The following is a 22,401-nucleotide window of genomic DNA, read 5'->3' as shown; positions in this document are numbered from 1 at the left end:
CGTCATTGCTCATCTTTATCAAGGGTGTCAATTTCAGACCCAACTGTATAATATTATTGTTGACAAGCACATTGCCCTTTTAAAGCACATTTATCTCCATTCCACTAATATGATAACACCAGCAAATCCTAGGGCTGTTGTCAGTCCAGGACTAGGCCTAATAAGTGTCTGGGAAACTGGCCCCGAGTGCTCACACTGGTACATCTTTAAATGACTTCATTAATCTAATCGTCCACTAATTGGTCAAGATAGCCTTTCCCCCAATGATTTTTATCACAGCTTAATTAAAACAGGCCAGCAAAACTGCTGAAATTGTGTCTTGTCTGACCAGCTTGATTGACAGACTGTCCCTGTGCCTGTCGGTGTTAAATTCCAGCCACTCATAAGATGTCCTCCCTTTACCCCTAGAAAAACACACACACACACACAGACACACACACACACACACACACACACACACACACACACACACACACACACACACACACACACACACACACACACAATAATCCCTTTCAAAGACAAGCAACGTGGCGTCAGATTGCCAGTGACTGATAAATCTTTAATATAAAAATTGTACAAGAATTCTGATACAAATTACAAGAGGTATTTGGACAAAATATGAATAAAATTCCATTTACATCCCAAAACCCATATGCATTTTATGCAAAAACCATAGACCGTTATGATACAGAAAAATACAAGGAAAGCAACAAAACAAAATCAATTAAGAAAGAGGACCTTGTTTTCTCCTCCAGTCTGCTAATGGGAAAAACCTGTTTAGGAGACATACAGTATTCATGAAGCTGCCAGTGTCACCATTATGAAACCAAGAGTGATGCAAGCTTCCCCTGTTGTAGATGCTGCAGTTTGCGGTGTGACTCTGTAGCAATGCTGCTCTGCCAGGCAGTGAAAATAAGAGTTGATTGAGATGCAGGCCTCTAGTTGCAGGGCGGAAACACAGCCGTTTAGCACAAAGAGAACCAGACAGCTACACAAAAACATCACTGTGGAAAAGAAAATGTACACAGTCTTTTTGAGATTATTTATATATAAAAAAGTAAGATTGGCATGTTGGTAAATAGTTTGGGGTGACTTGCTATAATGTTAAGGATTGTGAGATGTTCTTTTGCCAAATGGGTAAAAAGCACATTTTCTGCATGTTTTTTATTTGTTCCAGGATCATTTACTGTAGAATTGCTGTTACCAAGTTCTGAGGGTAATGTTGGACCACAGCGTATCATCTGTAAAACCACCAATCTGCCCATGTGTCTTTTCAGCCTTGCCACATGTATTTTTCAAGATGGATGACGTTAACCAGACAGCTCGCAAACATCCCCCTCCACTTACACTGGGTTAACGTCCTACCCTGCTCTCCACAGACTTAAACAAAGTGGATAGAGGTATACGATCCATAACGGATCACTAGACAACCCCACCTGCTCCATTGTCATCTCTCTCCTTCCCTCTCTCCATCGCTCTCTCTCTCTCTTTCAGTGATGGTGTGTTGTGTGGAAACTGACATTTGGCAGTCAAGAGTCCCCTAATGAAATATTAAACTCCACTCAAGCTGGCCAGTGAGGGTTTTAAGAGGCCTTCTCCTCCTGGGGACCGAGCCAGGACAGTAATGGTCCCATCGGCCTGACAACTGGGCTCTGTCCTGGACCCTAGTGGGCTAAAGATGGTAAGAAAGAGGGAGGGAGGGAGATTAGGGGTCAGGCCCTCTCAAAGGAGAGAGGAGAAAATGTACTGTAATGTCTCCCGTGAAGGAGGAGAGGGAGAAGAGTGGAAAGGTCAGGGGGCTCCATCACTTTCCAGCCAGACAGTCAAGAAGGCTGGCACGGCTTTCTTGCTCTCTCTGCTTCTCTCCATGTCTCCTGCCTTGTTAAGTGACTGCCGCAGGTCCCTGCCAGACCGCTTTCGTTCTCAGACCAGTCCCTCTGCTCTCCTTTCTCTCTCCCTATCCTCTAGTCTGGCTATTCTGTTCTGGACAGTCTGTTCTGTGTCAGGGCAGTTTTCTCAGCTCATTTGCAAGCTCTCTCTAGGAGCCGTGGCGTGCTGGCATGGCCATCGAGTAAGAGACAAAGGGGCTAGAGATGAGGAGTCAGTGTAAGGGAATTTAATCTCTCTCTGGCACACTAACACACACACTAACATACACACTAACACAAACACTAACACAAACACTAACATACACACTAACACACACACACTAACACACACTAACATACACACACACACACACACACACACACACATACACACACTAACACACACACACTAACACACACACACTAACACACACACACTAACATACACACTAACACACACACTAACATACACACACTAACATACACACTAACACACACACTAACATACACACACACACACACACACACACACTAACACACACACTAGCACACACACTAACATACACACACTAACTTACACACTAACACACACACACTAACAAACACACGCACTAACACACACAGGTCACTGATTGAGCTCTCTGGCTGCTTGAGAGGTCTACAACATTGAATAGGACAAGAGGAATGTTTAAGCTTTTGGGTTCTGCTGTCTTTCTCATCAGATCAGGTTGTGAGGTTTAACCACGCAGGCTAAGGTCACTGGCTACAGCAGCGTTAGTTAAGACTACTCTTAGCTTGTTACAGTCTCACGTTCCTCAATAGACTGCGTGTTGATTACAAACCAGACTTCCCAAGCATTCTCCCAGTTCTTTAATATCCATGGTATTCATCGTAAGCCATCACTTTCAAAGAGGGGCTTCCGCACCTTGAATACTTCCGCACAACTTGAATACGCTCAGTTGGACAACTGACTAGCTTTCCCCTTTCCACCTTCTCTCTCAGTGCGTTCCATTGCGGTCCAACTCAATGCTACATTCCACTGTTCTCCATAATGAAACGCTAGCGTGCCCTGCAGTGACAAGGCTGTATGCTAACGTTGGACAGACTGCTTTATTACATAGAGTGATGGACCGTGGATGAGCTCGCTCTCTCTCTTTTCCCCCTCTCTGCCTCGGGGTGTCCTTGTTTCCCGCCCATCACCAGTCCTCTTGTTGAGAGTGTGGGTGTGAGAGAGAGAGAGAGTGAAAGAGAGACAGCTGTCAGCAGGGTTCCTGGAGTGACACTTCTGTACTTCTCCGGCTGGGCACGTGGCGGTAAGGTGCAGTACGGTGCACTGAGCAAATGAGGCAGGCTGCGCCTCAGTGCCACTCCAGGGTGTTGCCGAAGGTTCCTGTACAAAGTTTTTCCTTCACCTGGGATAAACAGGCAATTACACATCCTTTTTCTACGGCGATGGCCATTTTGTGAACTTAAGAGCACACTATTAGTCGGTATCCCTAAAGGACCCGGGAAGGGGGGGAGGGGAGGGGGGTGAGTAGTGGGTTGAGGGGGAAGAGGGGGGCGGGGGTGTTTTCTCTCAGGGAGGGAGAGAGAGAGCGGTGAAAGAGAGAGACCGGTTTGGATCTCTGTCGGCGTCACAGTCCTGTCAGCAACATTCACGTCTGGCGGTGTAATGAAGTGACAAGTGAGTTATTAGACAGATCAGCGTCAGAAGGCCTCCAGGTAACGGTGGAACAGCACATTTTTAATGATACTCACTGTCATCCTTTCTTCCTCTCAAGTCAGCCCTCCACCTCCGCAACCCCTTTCACTCAGCTCTTTCTCTCTCTTCAGAGAGGAGAGGGGTGAAGCCTGCTGCCAGTGTCGTGGAGGTTGGTAGAGAGAGGAGAGGGGTGAAGCCTGCTGCCAGTGTCGTGGAGGTTGGTAGAGAGAGGAGAGGGGTGAAGCCTGCTGCCAGTGTCGTGGAGGTTGGTAGAGAGAGGAGAGGGGTGAAGCCTGCTGCCAGTGTCGTGGAGGTTGGTAGAGAGAGGAGAGGGGTGAAGCCTGCTGCCAGTGTCGTGGAGGTTGGTAGAGAGAGGAGAAGTCTTAAGAGTTTACACCAACGTGTCCATCAAAGGGTCCATCATGCCCATTGCAAAATAGTCATAAAAAAAAACTGTCCAACACTTTCATGGATATAACGGGGGTTTGAATACTGTATACCACGTAACACTGTGCGTTTTTATCCCCTTTAGATAAGCACCAATCAAGAAAGAGGAGCTCTCAATTTTTTCACATCCATAGTAACACGACAAAAACACAATAATAACCATCAACTCAAGGGCACAGACTCAAAATGAAGACCGATCTGTCTTTCTTTTTTTCTTTTCTTGGAAAAAAAAAGGAATTGATATTGGACAAGACATCTGCATCAAGATGACATCACCCGCCAATAAATACCCCTTCCCCTGGCTGCCTAGTTATCTGAAACATTTGTACCTTAAGATGTGTATGGAAACAAGGAAAATGGCTGCAAATAACTCCGAAAACAGCCAGGCAATGGCGACAGAGTTTCACAGAGTTCAGCTTTGAAGCTGACAATCAGCAATGGAAATCAATACTGAAAAAATATAGCAAAATGCTTAAGACTCAAGTGCATCATATCAACTTAAGTTAAAGTACAACTGTATGGCGGAAAATTCTAGATGTTTTAAAAACCAATGCTCCTTTTGGTCACAGTTTAAGGACTATTTCTTTGTTTTATAATCAATGTGACATTCACAATACTTCTGATAGGATGGCCATTTTTTGCATGGAAACGTGTATGTAATAATAGGACACTCAACCAACGCTTGTTTTAGGTCACAAATACCACATGCAGTGGAAAGATTAGCCTTCTTCAACCTCTGTAGCCAAGTACTGTGATATTACAGTCACACACTGGGTTTACACTCCTTGAAATGAAAATAACACAAACTAAATTCCTCAATACTTAAATCTTCTGCCTTGAAAACCAGCAGCTGTCTTGTGGTCAGTCACGTTACTGTATCTGGTAGAGTAGAAATACTTAGACTTTTCCTGAATACTATTATTTGAGTAAATGGGCCGGATGTTTGGATTCGTTCAGGAGAAATATGGGTCTTTTGTTGTGAAATAGCGTTTTTGAAACTGAACACGTGCAAAAAAAATAATAAACCTGTCATTTCCCCTTGGCACTGTGGCCGTCTCAGACCCCGAACATCGCGGTAACCAAAACCATTGTAAAGTCCTTGTAATAATATTACACATCCCGCTTGTATAGTTGCAAAGTGCGAAAAACTGACTTGGTATAGTAAAAGCTATAAATGATAACAAAAACAAAAGAACAGAGAATGATATTGGTGTAGGAGCCCCCAAAAAAAGCATGCCGGCAACCTCCGCATATCTAACAAGTAGATACAACAAGTCACATGATCATTAGTTCTTCTCCTTCTCAGTTTAAAAATGGTTTTTAAACTAACATAAATGAGTCAAGCTAGTAAAGATGCTACCTCTTTCTTGCCTACCTTAGCGCTGGAAGTATTGTACTGTAACATAAAAACCAAAAAAGAGAACCAAAAAAATAGCTAACAACCATCAAATACAATTGTTTTACACCAATAGCCTCTTGGGACATATTATTTACAAATGAAGCAGTCATGCTCTTGTATGGGGTTTCCGTTAAAAGCTATCATTACACAAATACAACAAGAAGATTTATATTTTTATCATTTCTGCAGGCAACAGTCACAAATAAGAGTTTGAATAGATTCTTTGGAGATGGACAAAAACAAAGACATATGGGAAATAGGAAATGGGGTTTATGGGAAACCGGCAGGGCCAGTTTTTGGAATAAAGACACTTCAAGTGTCTCATCCTCGTTCTTCCAAAGAAGGAAAGTCAAAAGTCAACGCTTACTGTATATAGTCACTGGATCTCATCGAAGGGAAAGAGAACTGTGGTGCATGACGTCTAGGGGTGGTAAGGTGTAGTTCCTGGGGGTAAGAGCTCATGGTTTGGGGTGAGAAGGGAGTCGAAGAAGGGGGTAGAGTTGGCCAGACGAGGGCCAGGGGGTTGGGCTAGTCTACCATGGTGGTGAAGGGCACGTTGTTTTTGTGGAGGTTGGGGTTCTGAGAGTGGCGGTTGCGGCTGCGCACCGAGGAGAACATCATGTTGCAGCCGGCCACTTTGCACTTGTGCATCTCGCGCAGGTGCACAGTCTTGTAGTGCACGCGTAGGGTCCCTTTGTTGCTGTACACTTTGTGGCAGATGCTGCACAGGATCCCACCACTGCCACCGGTGGAAGACAGGATGGTCGGCGAGGAGGAGGGGTCGGCGCCGGTCAGACCTTCTTCCGATCTTCCTCCGACTCCTCCCTCGCCGACCTGGTCCCGCCGCCTCCCGGCCCCTGCCTGCCCCGGGGCATGCTGGGAGCAGTCCTCCCCGTCGCTGACCCCTCCCTCCTCCAGGTCATCCAATAGGATACCCTCGTCGCTGCCCTCGTCCGACTGGCGTGATGAATGGACTGACCCGCTGGACTGAACACTGGACGCGGTGCTCAGGTCCAGCACCATGTAGTCGTCTGGGGGGCCACTGCGGTGGTAGAAGCCGTTGGTGAGGGGGTGGTGGTGGTGGTTTAGGGGGTGGTGGTGGGGGTAATCGGTGCCTGCCGGGGAGCTGGCGTCACGGTTCAGCCCTCCTCCCCCCAGGCTGGCGCCGACAATGCCCGCCCCTGCCATGGCGTCCAGGCCCAAGTGGTGCCCGGCGTAGATCTTAGCCAGGAACTCGGCGCGCAGGTCCTTGGGCAGCGGCGTGAGTTGGGGGTCCAGGACAATGTCGTCCAGCTCTTTGGTAAGCAGTTTGCGATGCAGGTTGATGTTGGAGCTGTGCCTGGTGGAAAGACATAATGAAGAGGGAGGTAGAGAGAGATCGTTTTCATAAGAAAATGGCTAAACAAGTTGTCAAATCAAGCAAAATGGTGCTTCAGCGCTTTAAACAATGACTGGAATGGTAACATTCTCAGATCTTTTTAGAAAGATGATACATTTTGCATTCCAAAACATGTGTTCTGTCTCGCCCAACACATGCACCTATGCTTGGAGTTCTAAGTATTTGAATGATATTGTATCAGTCACTACATTTTCAATAACCCTCCTCTCTTCCTGTCCTCTTCACTAACCCCTGACCTCACGCCAGACAAAATAACTACTAAACGATTCACCTTGTTTTAGAACCTCTCCTCACTCTTTACCTTACTTACTTAACCTATCAAGAGGAAGCTACGTTGTCCTTCTCTTAACGTTCCCCTAACTGGTCTAACGCGGTGTGGCGAGAGCACCCCGCCACGGTGTTTACCACAGTCAGCACGTCTAGCACAGCTCCGCTGCAAATCCAATAGACTCTGACTCAATTAAATACTCCACCATATTGAATGAGAGTTTATCAATTGATTGGAGCTGTGGTAATGCGATAATCGAGGGAAAGTGGATAGCGTATTAGATCTCCGACAGCATTATCACACTGGCTCCCTATTGGAAGGGGCTTTATCAGGCCTCCCCTTTTAAACATATGATCCCCATGTATCCCCTTCGCTTTAATAAGAAATAAAAATGTCCGCTTTTTCACACAGAGAGCAGTAGTATCTCATAACGCATAGCCACCGCCATCGAATTCACAACAAGGAAGTGTAAGCCTGGATCTGGTGTCGTGCTACAGCTTGCTAGAGCTAAAGGGTATTGTTTGTGAGGTGTAGCAGTCTGCATTGCAAAGCCATGCCAAAAGATGTGAGGTAAAATGTGTTTTGACAGCTCAAATTCAATGCCTCTTCCCTCCAATTCCACAGTTGCCATTTCAGACTGGGAGTGATGCAGGCTCCACCACAGCAAATGTCACAATAAAATGGACAAAGAAAGGTAAACATAAGTGTGTAATAACTGGTGCCAGATATGGAAGTGGCACAGTATACACATCCCACTGTCCACAATACAACATGTTAGGGGACTTTTCAAATGAAATCAAGACTTTTAAAGTGAAATTAAACAAAAGTAAGCAATGACTAAGGAATATCAAGCAGTGCTTTTAAATATGAGGGGTTTCATGCAAGGCAAGGGGCACGGTGGAGGGAGTGACAAACTAAAAACAGACGTCCTTGGCAGGACAGGACGAGGGCAAATGGATTCACAATGTATAGTAGAGCTTACCAGCAGTGCCATGGTTGATGCAGCCAAAAAGGGTCCCTGGCCTTTAATTATTTAGTTCCCTATCGGACATTCTCCTGCAAGAGGGTAAAAATAGTATACATTCATTGGAATGGAGGGACCCCTTTCTTTCTGTGTTACAAGAGGAAGCAAACAGGAGCACCGTCCACTTGAGCATTGTCAGCATCGAGGAGCGGGGAGAATCGATTGGCCGTGGTTGTCACTGCCGCGTGTGTGCCTGTGCGCGCAAGCTTGTGTGTGTGTGTGTGTGTGTGTGTGTGTGTGTGTGTGTGTGTGTGTGTGTGTGTGTGTGTGTGTGTGTGTGTGTGTGTGTGTGTGTGTGTGTGTGTGTGTGTGTGTGTGTGTGTGTGTGAAAGAGAGAGAGAGAGCGAGAGAGAGAATATACAGTACATCCATGTTCTGAGACTTATGGAAATTCTTAGCTCTCTTCTTTTAACCTATGATAACAGTCTGATACACAGATGGTGTTATCTTATGGTCCAAATAGTCATGACTCATTGTCTCTACTAATGTATCCCTGTGTAGATGGAGAAATTACTGTTTCCACAACCAATAAACAAACAATTGGGTCTAGATATTTTGCTACATCGATTACATTCAATTTGATTGGTTTGTTGATTGTTTTTAGTGGGGATGCCAACAGGCTATGGCATTAGCTGATGTGATTGGGCTGTATGCTGTTGATGATGCTCAGGTAGGCGGGTCCTTTGCAACATGTCTCCACCCCTAAAGCCACACCCCACACACTGCTCATAAGCTCTAGTCTGCCATGGCTCCCTGACTGATGAGGTTAAAACACATGCTAAAGTGCCAGGCAGTAAGTACCCTGAATTACTACAGTATTACTAAGTACTACTGCATCAGCCATATGTCATTACTGTGATATCAGCATTTATACTAGATGACAATATCAAGACCACAACTGAATAATTAACACACAGCCCATCTACATTCTACATGTATATGTCCCTTCTGGTCCTTATACTGTCATTCACAAAGTCCACATTCTGACCCTGAGGGAAAAAAGATCTGTTGAGTAATCAAACAATTAGTGATTACTGTTTCAAATAAATAAATAGATTGTTCATCTGCATCTTTGGAACAATTCAAGCCTGTGGAATATGGTGTGAGTAATGGCTGCTTGAATAGACTTTGCTGAGGAATTCACCTGCACCGGTGACAGATGCATCTCCTCCCTATCTCTAAACATATTCACTGGAAGTGTGTCAGGCTGCAGTTATATTCTTGGGGTTATATTTTCCTCATTTAGAGGCCATACACAGATTCCTTCATTTATCAGATTTAGCCTCTCTGCCCCATCTCCCTGTCTCCATCACTCTGCCACCACTATTTCACTCCCCCTCTTCCCCATTCCTCTACCCCCCAAACCAAACTCCTTCGTTCCCTCACTCCCTTCTCCACCTCTCCCTCCCTGATGACCAGTAACGTGGCAGGAAAACCAAATTGACAGTCTCATCTTCGCCCAAAGACGGGGGAGGCCTCTTGAGAGGCCATTTTGTTTGTGCAGAGTAGGAGGAGATGGAGAGAGAGAGGCTAGCTAGCTAACGCGTCTGTCCCAGCCAACGTTAATCATCTTTAGGCTCCCGTCTTTCCTCCAATGGCCCTGTCCTTCCCTCTGTACCGTGTGTGTGTGTGTGTGCGCACTGTCTAAATGAGTCGTAATGAGCAAAGTGAAGTCATATTAAACTGACGCTGATGGTTCTTTGCCTCTGCTGTCATGTGGGGTTGCTATGTGATGAGGTTTGGAGTGGAGAGGTGGGAGGATGATCGAGGGGTTGGGTAACACATTCATCATTATCTGTCTTTATTCTCTACTAGCTGTACTACCTCAGCAACACACACTGAAGTTCAGTTCAGACGTAGCTGGAGAAACTTGATCAAAAAGTTCATAAAAGGAATATTCCTCTCAGGGGTTGGTTACACAGACTCCATAGACACACCATGGAGGTTTAGATGGAAGGCTAAGTTACAGATCACATCAACAAAGCCCTGTCATTATATTAGCCTACAATTACTTACAGAATGTGAAATATTTGCGACGCTTATTGTTCCAAACGAAAGCCTTCTGAAAGTGATTCTCTGATTATCTTTTTGTCTTTATCCACAAAACCCAAATGTATCAAAGATAAATTAACATAAAAGTCCCCTTTCATAGTGTAATGTCATTAACATACTGTTCATCAGTAGATATTTTGTATTTTGAACTCGGGATCTGTGGCTAAATTAAATAACACATTCTCTCTATAAATGATCAGGCCTTTGTTTAAGCATGGCAAATCAAGAGACTGCAGCTTCACTCAAGTTCTACCAGAGACTGGGCCCACATGGCTTGAAGTGGAGAAGGAGGAGAGAGAGGGGGAGAAGGAGGAGAGAGAGGGGGAGAAGGAGGAGAGAGAGGGGGAGGAGGAGGAGAGAGAGGGGCAGGAGGAGAGAGAGGGGAGAGAGGGGGAGGAGGAGGGGAGAGAGAGAGAGGGGCAGGAGGATGAGAGAGAGTGGCTCTCAAACGTAATTAACCTTCACTCTCTGCATCCCTCCATCCGTGTGGGGACAAGGGGCCTCCGCACACTAGTGCATCATGGGAAATAAGTGCGGGAAAGCACCTGGTGACAGAGTACTCCGATGAAGGGATGAAAATGAATAAAACAAGGAAGAGTTTTAATATAAACATGTAGAAAAGAGAGAGGGAGGCCCTGTCGTTGATTTAGTAAAATATGATTAACGAGGATAATAAGGCCGATGATTACTGGTCGGCACGCCTTTCAGACGTTAATCATACTACCGCTGCTGCCACCGCTGTGTGTGTGTGTGCCGCCCTCTACAATAAATATGCAATCATTTACCTCTGAGCTGAGCGCCTGGTGGCCAGGGGGCTGGAGGGAAACACTGTACTGTTACTGTATTGATGTACAACTAGCAGCTAGATGTTAGAGGACTCTCTGTACTCTATTAGCCGTGTGTGTGTGTGTGTGTGTGTGTGTGTGTGTGTGTGTGTGTGTGTGTGTGTGTGTGTGTGTAAAACAGCAGTATGCTATGTTGTTTATCCTGTTATTTAACCACGCCATTGATCTGTATCTTTACATCTACGTCACCATGTAGATACAAAATGCCCCCCCCCCCCCCCCTCTATTCAAACGCTTGTGACACTATTGTCATTTCCCATTGTCTTTTGTTGTTTCCCTTAAATATTAATATGATACCGTAGATCAAATGTCCTTGTCCTCCCCTCTAATTGACTCTGACATCGGGGCTTTTGAAGGTAGCGTTTGTTTGATGCGCCTACCTACGATCCTCTGGGGTGTCACTCCACTGTAGAGAAATAATTGACTAATGGGATATGCTGAGGTACCTGGACAACCTCCTGTTGTTGGTATAGACGTCAACATCTCGCTGTGAGGAGAGAGAGGAGAGGTGGTGGGGGAGAGGAGGAAGCTGGTTATTAGCACTGCATATTACAGACCTGGATTTTGCATACATTATCTGGTTGGAAACAAATGTCTGGGTGTCCCAGCAGATTTAGGCTCAGATACGGTTTCTGTTGTTATAGAAATTTTACATTCTAAAGCTCAAATACAAGGGATGAAGAGAAGGCATACGGTTTGGTTTACTGAGATTAAATATCATTATTCTGTGATATAATTAATAGATTATTATAATTACATTTAATGCAATATAACCTGTATTAATTAATCATACAGTTACTTATCAGATTATTTTAAATATTATTTGAATTTGTGCTAAAATATAATAATGATTGGTTTCATAATATCAGAAATAATATGTTATTAGCTGTGGAATTAGTAACATTTTGTAGAGAATCTTATGAAAAATGTAATTTGAAACTCAACTTTATGTAGCAGCAAACCAATGTCTGAGGCGTTGTGGTTTCCCAATCCTTCCTCCACAATAATATTATCAGAGGGGAAAAGTCCTTATGAAAACCACCAAATGATTTTCCCATGTTACAACTACAATTACACTGCAGCATTCATTATGTAGTTAAGGGATTACCCAGGGACACATCTGATTGGTGTTCGGCCAGAGCCCTGACTATAGCTTCAATACCCCACAATTCCTTTGGCCCCGCGATACCCCTCTGTTGTTACGCTTCTCTCCTTATTCCATAGGAGCGGCAGGCTCAGTAATACATCCCATATGCTACCAGGAATTTATGCGCCACACAAAAAATCCGTCCCGAATGTCACCCTATTTACCATATAGTGCACTACTTTTGACCAGGGTTCTGATCACAAGTAGTGCACTATATAGGGTATAGGTTGCCATTTGGGACACACTCAAAGTATGGAAACAATAGTGTACTTAGGTGTAACTCACGCACATCTTGGTCTAAAACCGTCTTCTTTCTAAGATCCATATGTTCACAGCAGTGATTGTCCTCTCTTCCTGCTACACACCTATCTATTCATCAGTGCCTTATGTTAAAGCGCTTCTGGAATTTATACACTTGTGTTTCTGGTAATCGAGTCAAACTGTCACACGCACATCACTAGGGCAAGATTCCACAGTCACTGTGACACCGTGTCTGTGAGCGTGGGTTGAGGTTCATGCTTCACTATACGCCTGTGGAAGACATTTGGGTTCATCTTTGAGCCAAGATGGAAGATGAAACACAGTCTAATTTGACCTCGTTCCCTCACAGTTGCACCTCTCTATACTACAGCACCCACTGCCTCTTGGAAACCAAATCCTTTACTGTGAGTCAGAGGATCCTAACTAGTGCTGTTTTTCACTGATTCGTTTTTCCCACCACTGTCATCCCCTCCTCGTTTAGTGCCGGAGTTAAGTGTTTTTTTAAAGGCCATTACGGGGTCGCCGCGGCAGATGCTAATACAAGTGGGGAGCGCTAATGTCGGAGAGCGCCCAATAAAAAAGATGGACGGCTAAATTATATAGTTGGGAGACAAGCTTGGGCAGTGGTCGGGAAGGATGACGGGAGGGGGAGGGCTCTGATTCATACCTTGACTTCCACTAAATAAGGAAGTAGGCCGCTGAATTAGGCCTCCTCATTGGTCAGTTTGGCCATGTGTGTCCAGCTCCTGAGCAGGTATTGGTCGGCTTACTCGCCACTCATTCAGAAATGTGTGAAGTGAGTCGTTGGGATGCCTCGATACCATTGGCGTTTCTGTCACGGTAATTTAGTATCTAAACATTTGTGTAGATGTCTGTTCGCTGTGGGGAGGCTGTTATTTGGATCGTATCAAACCATAAGGTCAGGGCTATTTGTTTAATATCATATTTTATTTTAGTGCAATAAAGAGACTAATTAAAAATACTGTGTACATTACAATGAATGAGTGAGTCTCTGTAAGACTATTTGCATCTGTAGGAACGCATCAGCTTTTGAGTTTGTGTGATTTTATACGTGCACAAGCATGTGTTTGTGTGTGTGGTTATGCGAGACAGCAGGCCTCTCGTGCCCCGGGCGCTCCCTGTCCCTAAAGCCTCGTCAAAGAGGGTAACGAACTAACGCATCATCCGCGGCTGCGTCAAACACACGCATCGGCACGGCAACGCATCCTTTAATAACACTTCCTGTCATCTCCCTGCTGTCGGCACCAGCTGCGTCAGGTGAGCGGCATGATTTCACCTTCTCTTCTCCTCCGCTAACTCTATTTTACCTGTCTCTTCTCCTCCATCCCCCCCTTTCCCCCTCTCTTTTCCGCTAACACTATAACCCATCTCTCTTTTTTCCCTCTCATCCACCTACTCCATCCCCTCTTCCCCTCCCTCTATCCCTGCCTCCATCCCTCTATCCCTGCCTCCATCCCTCTCTCCCTGAACAAGTGCCAGAGTCACCTGCTCTATTTACTTGGTGCTAATGAACAAACAGGAACAGAATGAACAGATGCCACTGAAACAAGGAACTTAATAAAGACCCCGGGTGGAGAGGGGAGGCGGGTGGAGAGGGGAGGCGGGTGGAGGGTTGCTGTTGAGGCAAAACAACTGAGAAAAACTAGAGAAAAAACTCCTCAGAGAAGCAAATTAGATTAGGAGGGGGAGAAAACAGCTCTTTATCTAAATAAAAAAGTGTCACTTGTCACCACGGCGTGCTCTAACACAACAAAACATGTTTTTATCTCTTTCTTCAGAGGAGCTGGTTGAGTGAGGCTTCCCCTCTTCTAGAGCTCTAGAATGTGGCATATGTCATTATACTGGGAGCAAAGGCATGCTCTGACTGTGTGTGTGTGTGTGTGTGTGGGGGGGGGGGGGGGCTCTGCTAAAGCGATAAAGAGATGCATTTGTTACACTTGAAGTCATGTCTATTTTCGAGGGGCGTTGGGGAGGAGATGAATTTACATTTCCTTTCAAGGGCCCTTTTTCCACCGACACCCCACTGTGAAGACAGACTGGACCGTTCAGTCAAATGGACATGCTTGTTTACACGGTGGTCAGGGGAATAGACCTGGCAATGTCACACACAAGGCCTTTACTTCGGGTTTTTTATGATGCTAATAACAATGCTAATGAGTCACTATAGATGCTACCATGGGGTCGTTGTTGAGAGTTTTAATTCCCTAAATTACCCTAATATCCGGACATATTCGATAGGCTATTTTCAAACCACTCTTAGGCCAGTCGAAGTCTAACGTCAAACATCCCCTCATACAAAAAAACAAAACAATTGTTAGCAATTCCTTGGAGAGCTAGATGCTAGTTGCTAGCCCAGGGCACTCTGATGTTGTGTAGCCTCAGCATGTGTTGTGTTCTGGCGTCAACCTGCTGCTAGCTTTAGTGGGTGTGTGTATTCTGGGAGGGTGTGTGTGGATAGGGTGGATGTGCGAACAAGCCCAGGTAGGTAGAGCGTGGCTAGCCTCACCTCCTGGAGCAGGGCGCTAATACATGCAGTGGCTTGACAGACCGCTGTCTACGTTAATGTATGCTACCTCACCTGTCAGTAACGAGGTGAGTGAGGGGAGGTAAACAGGGGTATATCTCAGAGTGGAAGATTGTATGTTCTGGCGATGACACTCTACTTCTCTGAACTTTGACATGACAGTCAACAGATGCCACTGTATACCTGTTACATTATAAAGTGTATCTCTGCTAATGGTGAGTTTCACTTAACATATGGTAGGTGACGCCTTAATAATTTCACTCCATCTAAGTAAGAAAAAAGACTTCACTGCAGTTGAGTAGCTCATCAAGAAAACTCATCTACTGTCCTAAACTTTCCACAATGACTGATATGATGAAATATCAAATAAAACGATACATGCACCATACATACATCCACAACATTGTCAATGTTTCTAATTACGTCATGTAATGTCAAAATGAAAGGACAAAACACATGTAATGAACCTACCTGTAATGAATGCCTGAATTGTTAGTATTTTATATATATATATACATATATATACACACAGTACCAGTCAAAGAGTTTGGACACCTACTAATTCAAGGGTTTTATTTTTACTATTATTCTACATTGTACAGCGTTGTACTATGATATAACACATGGATTCATGTAGTAACCAACAAAGTGTTAAACAAATCCAAATATATTTGATGGGTTCGCTTAGAAATGTCCTTGTTTCTGAAAGAAAAGCAAAAAATGTTGGTCCACTAAAATAACATCAAATTGATCAGAAATACAGTGTAGACATTATTAATGTTGTAAATGACTATTGCAGCTGGAAATTGCCGAATGTATATTTGCCGAATGTATATATTTATATATATATGAATATATATTTTTTTAAATATTTTTATGCAATATCTACAGAGGCGTACAGAGGCACATCAGTAACCATCACTTCTGTGTTCCAATGTCATGTTGTGTTAGCTAATCAAAGTTTATCATTTTAAAAGGCTAATTGATCATTAGAAAACCCTTTTGCAGTTATGTTAGCACAGCTGAAAACTGTTGTTCTAATTAAAGAAGCAATACAACTGGCCTTCTTTAGACTAGTTGAGTATCTGGAGCATCAGCATTTGTGGGTTCGATTACAGGTTCAAAATGTCCAGAAACAGACATTCTTCTGAGAAATGAAGACTATTCCATGCGAGAAATTGACAAGAAACTGAAGATCTCGTACAAAGCTGTGTACTACTCCCTTCACAGAACAGAGCTAACTGGCTCTAACCAGAATAGAAAGAGGAGTGGGAGGCCCCACTATTGTTTATCTCAAATTCTTGTTTTGTTACTTGAATTAATAACACCAGTTGTATCATAGTATTCATTCATACTCTACTGATATTTAAATAATTAGTCAGAAAAATTGAGGCAGTCAAATTAAGAACCAATTGTAAGCCAAGAAAAAATACACTGTTAGTGTGTATATATGTGTGCGTGTTGTACGACACTCACCTGTCTCTGCTCCGTCGGGAGGGGAAGGCGGCGTTGCAGCCGGACACGGTGCACACGTGCATCTCTTTGAGGTGCACGTTCTTGTAGTGCAGTTTGACACTGTAGGAGCTCTTGAAGCTCTTCTTGCACACGTAGCAGATCTTGGGGTCGTTGGAGTTGGGGCTGGTGCACAGTTCTCCCTCGGGGGAGTGCGAGGAGGGGAACTTGGGCGGGCTGGCGCCGTAGCTCATGGAGGAGATGAAGCTCTCGTGAAGGGCAGCCATGCTGGCGGCGGCGGCTGCGGCAGCCGCCATGCCCCCGTTGTAGAGGCCGTACTGGCTCATGCAGAACATGTCGTAGGTGGGGTCGTTGAGCTCCTCCTTAATCTTGATGGCGGGCTGGTGGGGTGAGGGTGAGGTGCGGCTCTTGGGGTCTTCCATCTCCTTCCTCAGCTGCGCCTCCTCATCTCTGGCCTGCAGGTCCTCCTGGTCCTTTTCCAGGTTGTTGCCTCCTCCTACTCTGGAGCTCCTGGAGGAGTTGAGCCTCAGCCTCTGGTGCTGCTCCTCCACCTCCATCATCTCCTCGCGGTAGAACATCTTGGAGTCCGAAGTCTCAGAATCGTTCTCAAAGTCTCTCTCGTGGTCCTGGTCCTCGGAGGTGAAGCTGTCCATGCAGCGGATCTCACCGCCTGGGCCTCCTCTCTCGCCCCTGCCGCCCTCGCCTCCGGGTCCCTCTCCCCGGCAGTCGTCCTGGTCGTGCCTCATCAGGTGTCCCCTCATCAGGCCTGGGCTCATCTCATCCTGGGAGGGGGACTGGTGCCCGCTGCCGCCGCTGTGGTGGCCGTTGTTGTTCCCTCCTCTGCTGTTGTTGTTGTTGTTGCGGTTTCCATTGATGTTGTTGTGGTGGAGGTGGGAGGAGGGGTGGTTGTGGTGGTGGTGGTGGTGGTGGTGACAGCTGTCGTCATCATCGTCGTCTTTGTCCTCATCGTACTCGTCCGCCACGTCAATCACCTCCTTCTCGATCTTCACCGGCATGCTGGACTTACGGGGCTTCTTCTTGGGCGTGGGGTCCGTGTTGGTGGCAGCAGCTGGATCCTGCTGGGGGATACTGGGGGTGGGCAGCCTGTGGTGGGACATTAGCCCACCTTCAGAAGACATATTGTGGGCGTTGTGGGAGGCTGCGGCTGCAGCGGCAGCCAGGAGCTGATGCTGCTGGTCCATCAGAGAGGTGCTGTTGGTGGTGGAGGGCAGGATGGGGCTGGTGGGCAGTGACACTGGAGGACTGACCAGGTGCTGTGGGGACAGCAGCGTACGGTAGAAAGGGGGCACCGGCTGGATGGGCTGCACCGACTTCAGGGAGGGGAAGACCAGTGGGCTCTGCAGGGGTGACTGGAGCATGGGGTCCAGGGGCGGGGTGGTGAAGCCCAGAGGCGGCCGTCCGGGACTGGTGAGGGTGAAGCCGCTCTTGGCGCTGGAGATGACGGGCGTGCCGGGGCCCGACCCACGGATGAGGTCCTTGTCGCGGTTGTTCCTCAGCATGGGCATGTGCAGGCGTGGGTTGGGGTTGGCGCTGTGGCGGTTGCGGCTGCGCAGCGAGCTGAACACCATGTTGCAGCCCTCGATGGTGCAGCGGTGCTTGATCTTGAGGTGTACGGCGTTGTAGTGGATCTTCAGCGTACCTTTGTCGTAGAAGGTCTTGCCGCACGAGTTGCAGCACACACGGCCCTTGCGTGAGGTGGCTCCCATGCGGCGCATGCGGTGCATCTTGGAGGAGAAGGATGAGTGGGTAATGCTCTTGGACTGCTCGCTCTTCACAAAGTGGTGGTGGGCCTGGTGGTCGTTGAGGGAGTTGGACCTAGGCCGTGGGGTCCCGGGTTGCCCCTGGCCTTGCTGCTGCTGGCCTTGCTGCTGCTGTTCCGTCTGCTGCTGGGACGGCTGGTTGGAAGGAGTGGGCGAGATAGGTGATGCCCGGTTGTTGGGCTCCTGTTTGGGCTCGATGGCGTTGTTCATGCCCCCCAGGGCTCCGATGCGGCTGGGGCTCTGACCGCTGCTGCGGAAAGGGCTGAGGGATACTTCGGACTCGCTGCTCTCCACCGGCTCGCCCTGGTTGGGTAGGCTGGCCTCGCGATCCCGGTCGTGGAGGACCCGGAGGCCCGACTGTTCCAGCGCCAGGCCATTGGGGGGCAGGCCCAGCATGGGGGCTGACACAGGGTTGATGTACTGGAACGGCAGCAGGAAGGCGAGACTGTTAGGGATGTTCTCAAAGTGGTGGATGCTGGACGGGCTGCTGGTCTCCATGTGGTTGAGGAGGCCTGGGCTTCGACCGCGTCCCGTGCTGTTGCTCTCGATGAACGTCCGGATGCCTGAGTCGGTCTTGGAGGAGGGCACGGTGACCGCCTGACCCTCCTTCTCCTGGATGGCCATCAGCTCTACGATGGACTTGGTCTCTCCGAAACGAAGGAACTGCTGCAGGGTGATGATCTCCTCTTCCCGAGACATAATGGACCAGCGGTCCAGCACCTTGCCCGCAGCATCCTAGAGGCCCAATGGAAAGACGAGAGAGAATAGACAAAACACACAAAAGTTATTGATTGTGCATAATCACTGTGGTCGGTCTGAGGTCGAGAGGGAGCGGGGTGGAAGGGGGTAGGGAAGGGGTGTTGTTATCGGCTCATGAAATTCAGAGGCCCCTGAAGCGACAAGTAAAGATTGATAATAGAGCTCTGATAATAACCCTCCTCCTCTTCCCTGTCCCCCTTTCCCTTCCCCCTTTCTCTCCTTCCTTCTTTACCTTTCATCAGCTATGCATACACAGTCATTAGGCACACAGGGAGAGGAACAGGAAGAGTTTAATAAAGTCTAAAAGCAAACAAATGGAGACCGCTGGGGCCGGTGGGGCTGGTGGGCTATTAGTGGGTACCTGTGAATTCTAACCATTTCTGGGGACGTTGATCTATTCGCTGTGAGACTGTTTAACAAAAACAGCCCGTGAAAGATGTGAACTCTCGCTGAGAGTCCCTCAGAACAGCGCACGGCACGCAGCTCCGCTATGTTTACTGCCGCGATGACAGCCGGGGAGAGAAAAGGCTGCTAAAAGAAAGAATGGATTAATTAGCGCGAGCCACTAATCGTACCTTGCTACTTGGCAACCATTTTTCATAGTTTCCTCTTATCTCTGAGGGAATCTAATGAACAAAGTAAAATGGAGTTAGGAATATCAGTCTATGAGGGGTTAAGTCGACTTTGACATTAAAATAAGAACATCCATGTTAATTTAAATGCGTCTTTGGAGGTGACACCGATCTGGCATCACTTTCATTAAGAACAGACCTGGGATCAGTTGTTATGTTAAAGAGGTTTACGGGATGCATATCTCCCATTAGATTCAATACTAATAAAGCAGCCATACTTTATCAGTGTGACCGTGTCAAGAGGAAAACGCATGTGCTTGCATTTACACTGCCTATGGAGAGAAGGTGGGAGGGAACGGGAAATGTAATGAAGTAAATGTTGACAGGACATATTTTACATCGGCCTTGGTGTTTCCCAACCCTGTGCTTGTGGAGCCCTGTGGAAGCGTGGGAAACAAAGTTTCCATCCTGGGAGAAAAGAATGACTCCGATGGGAGAGCTCTAAGCATTATTCCAAGAGGAGCACTTTCCTTGGCGGCCGTCTCTTTTGGAGATGGTGCTATTAACCACAGAAAAATAAAACGCCTCGAGTTTTGAACAAACATGCGAGTCAATTGCCAAACGTCGAGACATGGCAATGGATTCTGGGAAAGGAATCTTGGCAAGACCTGAACCTGAACTGAAGGAGTTTGCGGTCGGGCTCAGAGCTTTGATACACAGAATACTGACCCAGTTCTGTTGTCTCAGACTCTGAACCCACTGGTGCTCTGACTGTGTACTGGGAGGGTGGAACCCAGCAAATCACTAACAGAGATTGGCACATCCTGTCAACTAAACAACTTATTTGATTGACAGACTTTAACAGGTGTTAGTATGAGATTCAACATTAGTGCTAATCAATTATCTAGACATTTTATTTTTTAGTCCCACATTGCTTGTTCACATGGGAAGAAAACGGGGCTGTGTGCACTACAGAGCTGCTACTTTGTGAATGGTGTGAGTGTGTGTGCATATATGTATGTATGTATGTATGTATGCATGAGTGTGTGTGTGTGTGTGTTTATTATATGAGTGGTGGGGATAAACACTACAGTTTACTCTGCATGGTCCTGTGGGACCTCTGCAGCCCAGTCAAGTGTGACTTCAAGGGAACGACAGTGCAACCACAACAATTAGAAGCAACGCTAGGGTACTGTTCCCCGTTCACACCCCGCTCCTTCTCTCCTGCCTGGCAGAATCTATCAGAGATACAACAGTCTAAGAGGGTGTAAAAATACATCACAAAGGGCTTTAAAGGGAAAAACACAAGATAAATGTTTAACAAGACAGAGGGAGGGAGAGAATGGAAAAGGAAGTGTGTGTGTGTTCATGTGTGTGTGTGTGTGTGTGTGTGTGTGTGTGAGAGTGAGAGGGGGGGGTAGATAGAGAGTGGTTGCACATCATGCCCTTAGACATAGAAGCCAAATTAATCCTTGGGAGACGAAACATCAATAGTAACTGGGGTTATGTGTTGTTAAATATACATTAAAAAAACATTTTACACTTTCATTCTGTGTGTGTGAGTTTTTCGCTTGGAGGTATATGACTTTAAATTGTAGCCTGGGCACTATTATTTCATAGCTGCACGGCCGTTGGGGCATGTGGATTTCCATCGGATTCCATTGAAAAAAGTGAAGTATAATTAGGCAGAAAGATAAGAAATGGAGAGAATTGCTCAGATATAGTCACTTTGAAATGTACAACGAGAGTCGTAGAATAAGGGTCACATACGTTAATACACTGACAAGTACATAACAGGCATGTACGCACAAGGGACACAAACTCACCAAATGATTGGTGCAGAATGGAATAGCTATGACACATTCCAATATGCGTGGTACTATTTTGGATCTGTTTACTGTTACAAAGTGACACTAATGAAATACAATACAGCAAATTTTATCAGAGGTAGGTTATGGATTAGAAGATGCCCAATAAAAAGGTAGGCCTACACTGATCAATCAACAATAAATGTTCCTCACTTACCCTAACCACTGAGGAGAGAGTCAGACATTGCTGTTTCAAAGGTTCAAAGGTCACGCCACCACTTGGCAGTCCAAGTCCCCTTAAACACCCATCACACGCAATTTATCCTTGTGCTTTTCAGAACACTGTCCGGACACAGACAAGTATGGCTTATGTTCTTATCATATTCTTCCTTCCCATCCCTTCATCCCTGCTTGTTGTTCAATCACGATACAGGTCAGTACTACGGCGAGAGAGAGGGCCCATACTGCAGTGGGGGCTAGGAAAACACACACGGCCCAGCCTCCGTCCACTGTTCTGCTCTGCTCCAGATGCTCCTGGAGCACAGTCAACAGGGGCTTAGGCCACGGAAGGGGAGAGACACTGATGGAGAGAAAGACAGACAGACAGGGAGAGATAGATGGAGAGAGAGAGGGGGGATAGAAACACAGACAGGAAGAGAGAGAGGGTGAGGGAGAAACTCCAGCTTGCATTTAATGAACCCCACACCAACCAGAGTGAGTGAACAATATGAGGGTATTGCTTGACTACAGTTCCTGGTCCAGGGGGAAACCTCATGTGCTTTTTATCTCAGAAACTCCTCATTATTATTCGCCATTTTATAACCCCTCTCTGTTTACGCTGTGTAATAGTAGATGTTTAACGTGTTTTATGGTAACACTATCAAAGTACAGACCACAAGAGCTGGGCAACCAAAGATTCTAAATAAATATTAACAGATAATAAAACATAACATATTCGACAATGAACAAGAACATGTTTCATTGCATATTTCAGTCAAAGCAATGCTATTTGATGGTATCATGACTGGGCTTCATGTCTTTTATATAC

At 46.3% G+C, this 22,401-nt stretch overlaps 1 protein-coding gene across 1 annotated transcript; it reads right to left on the bottom strand.

Annotated features, from left to right (window-relative positions):
• Positions 1-549: 549 nt before the first annotated feature.
• Positions 550-18,949, bottom strand: LOC139402788 (zinc finger protein basonuclin-2-like; the record flags this gene model as incomplete). The annotated part of the gene is made up of 2 exons (XM_071146703.1): positions 550-6,758; positions 16,437-18,949. Coding segments are annotated over 2 exons (3,324 nt in total), but the record flags the coding sequence as incomplete, so codon positions are not given.
• Positions 18,950-22,401: the final 3,452 nt, after the last annotated feature.

Source organism: Oncorhynchus clarkii, unplaced genomic scaffold (assembly GCF_045791955.1).
Source record: "Oncorhynchus clarkii lewisi isolate Uvic-CL-2024 unplaced genomic scaffold, UVic_Ocla_1.0 unplaced_contig_11289_pilon_pilon, whole genome shotgun sequence".
NCBI lineage: Eukaryota > Metazoa > Chordata > Actinopteri > Salmoniformes > Salmonidae > Oncorhynchus > Oncorhynchus clarkii.
The sequence above is the reverse complement of the archived record's forward strand: the minus strand, read 5'-3'. Positions and strand labels throughout refer to the sequence as shown.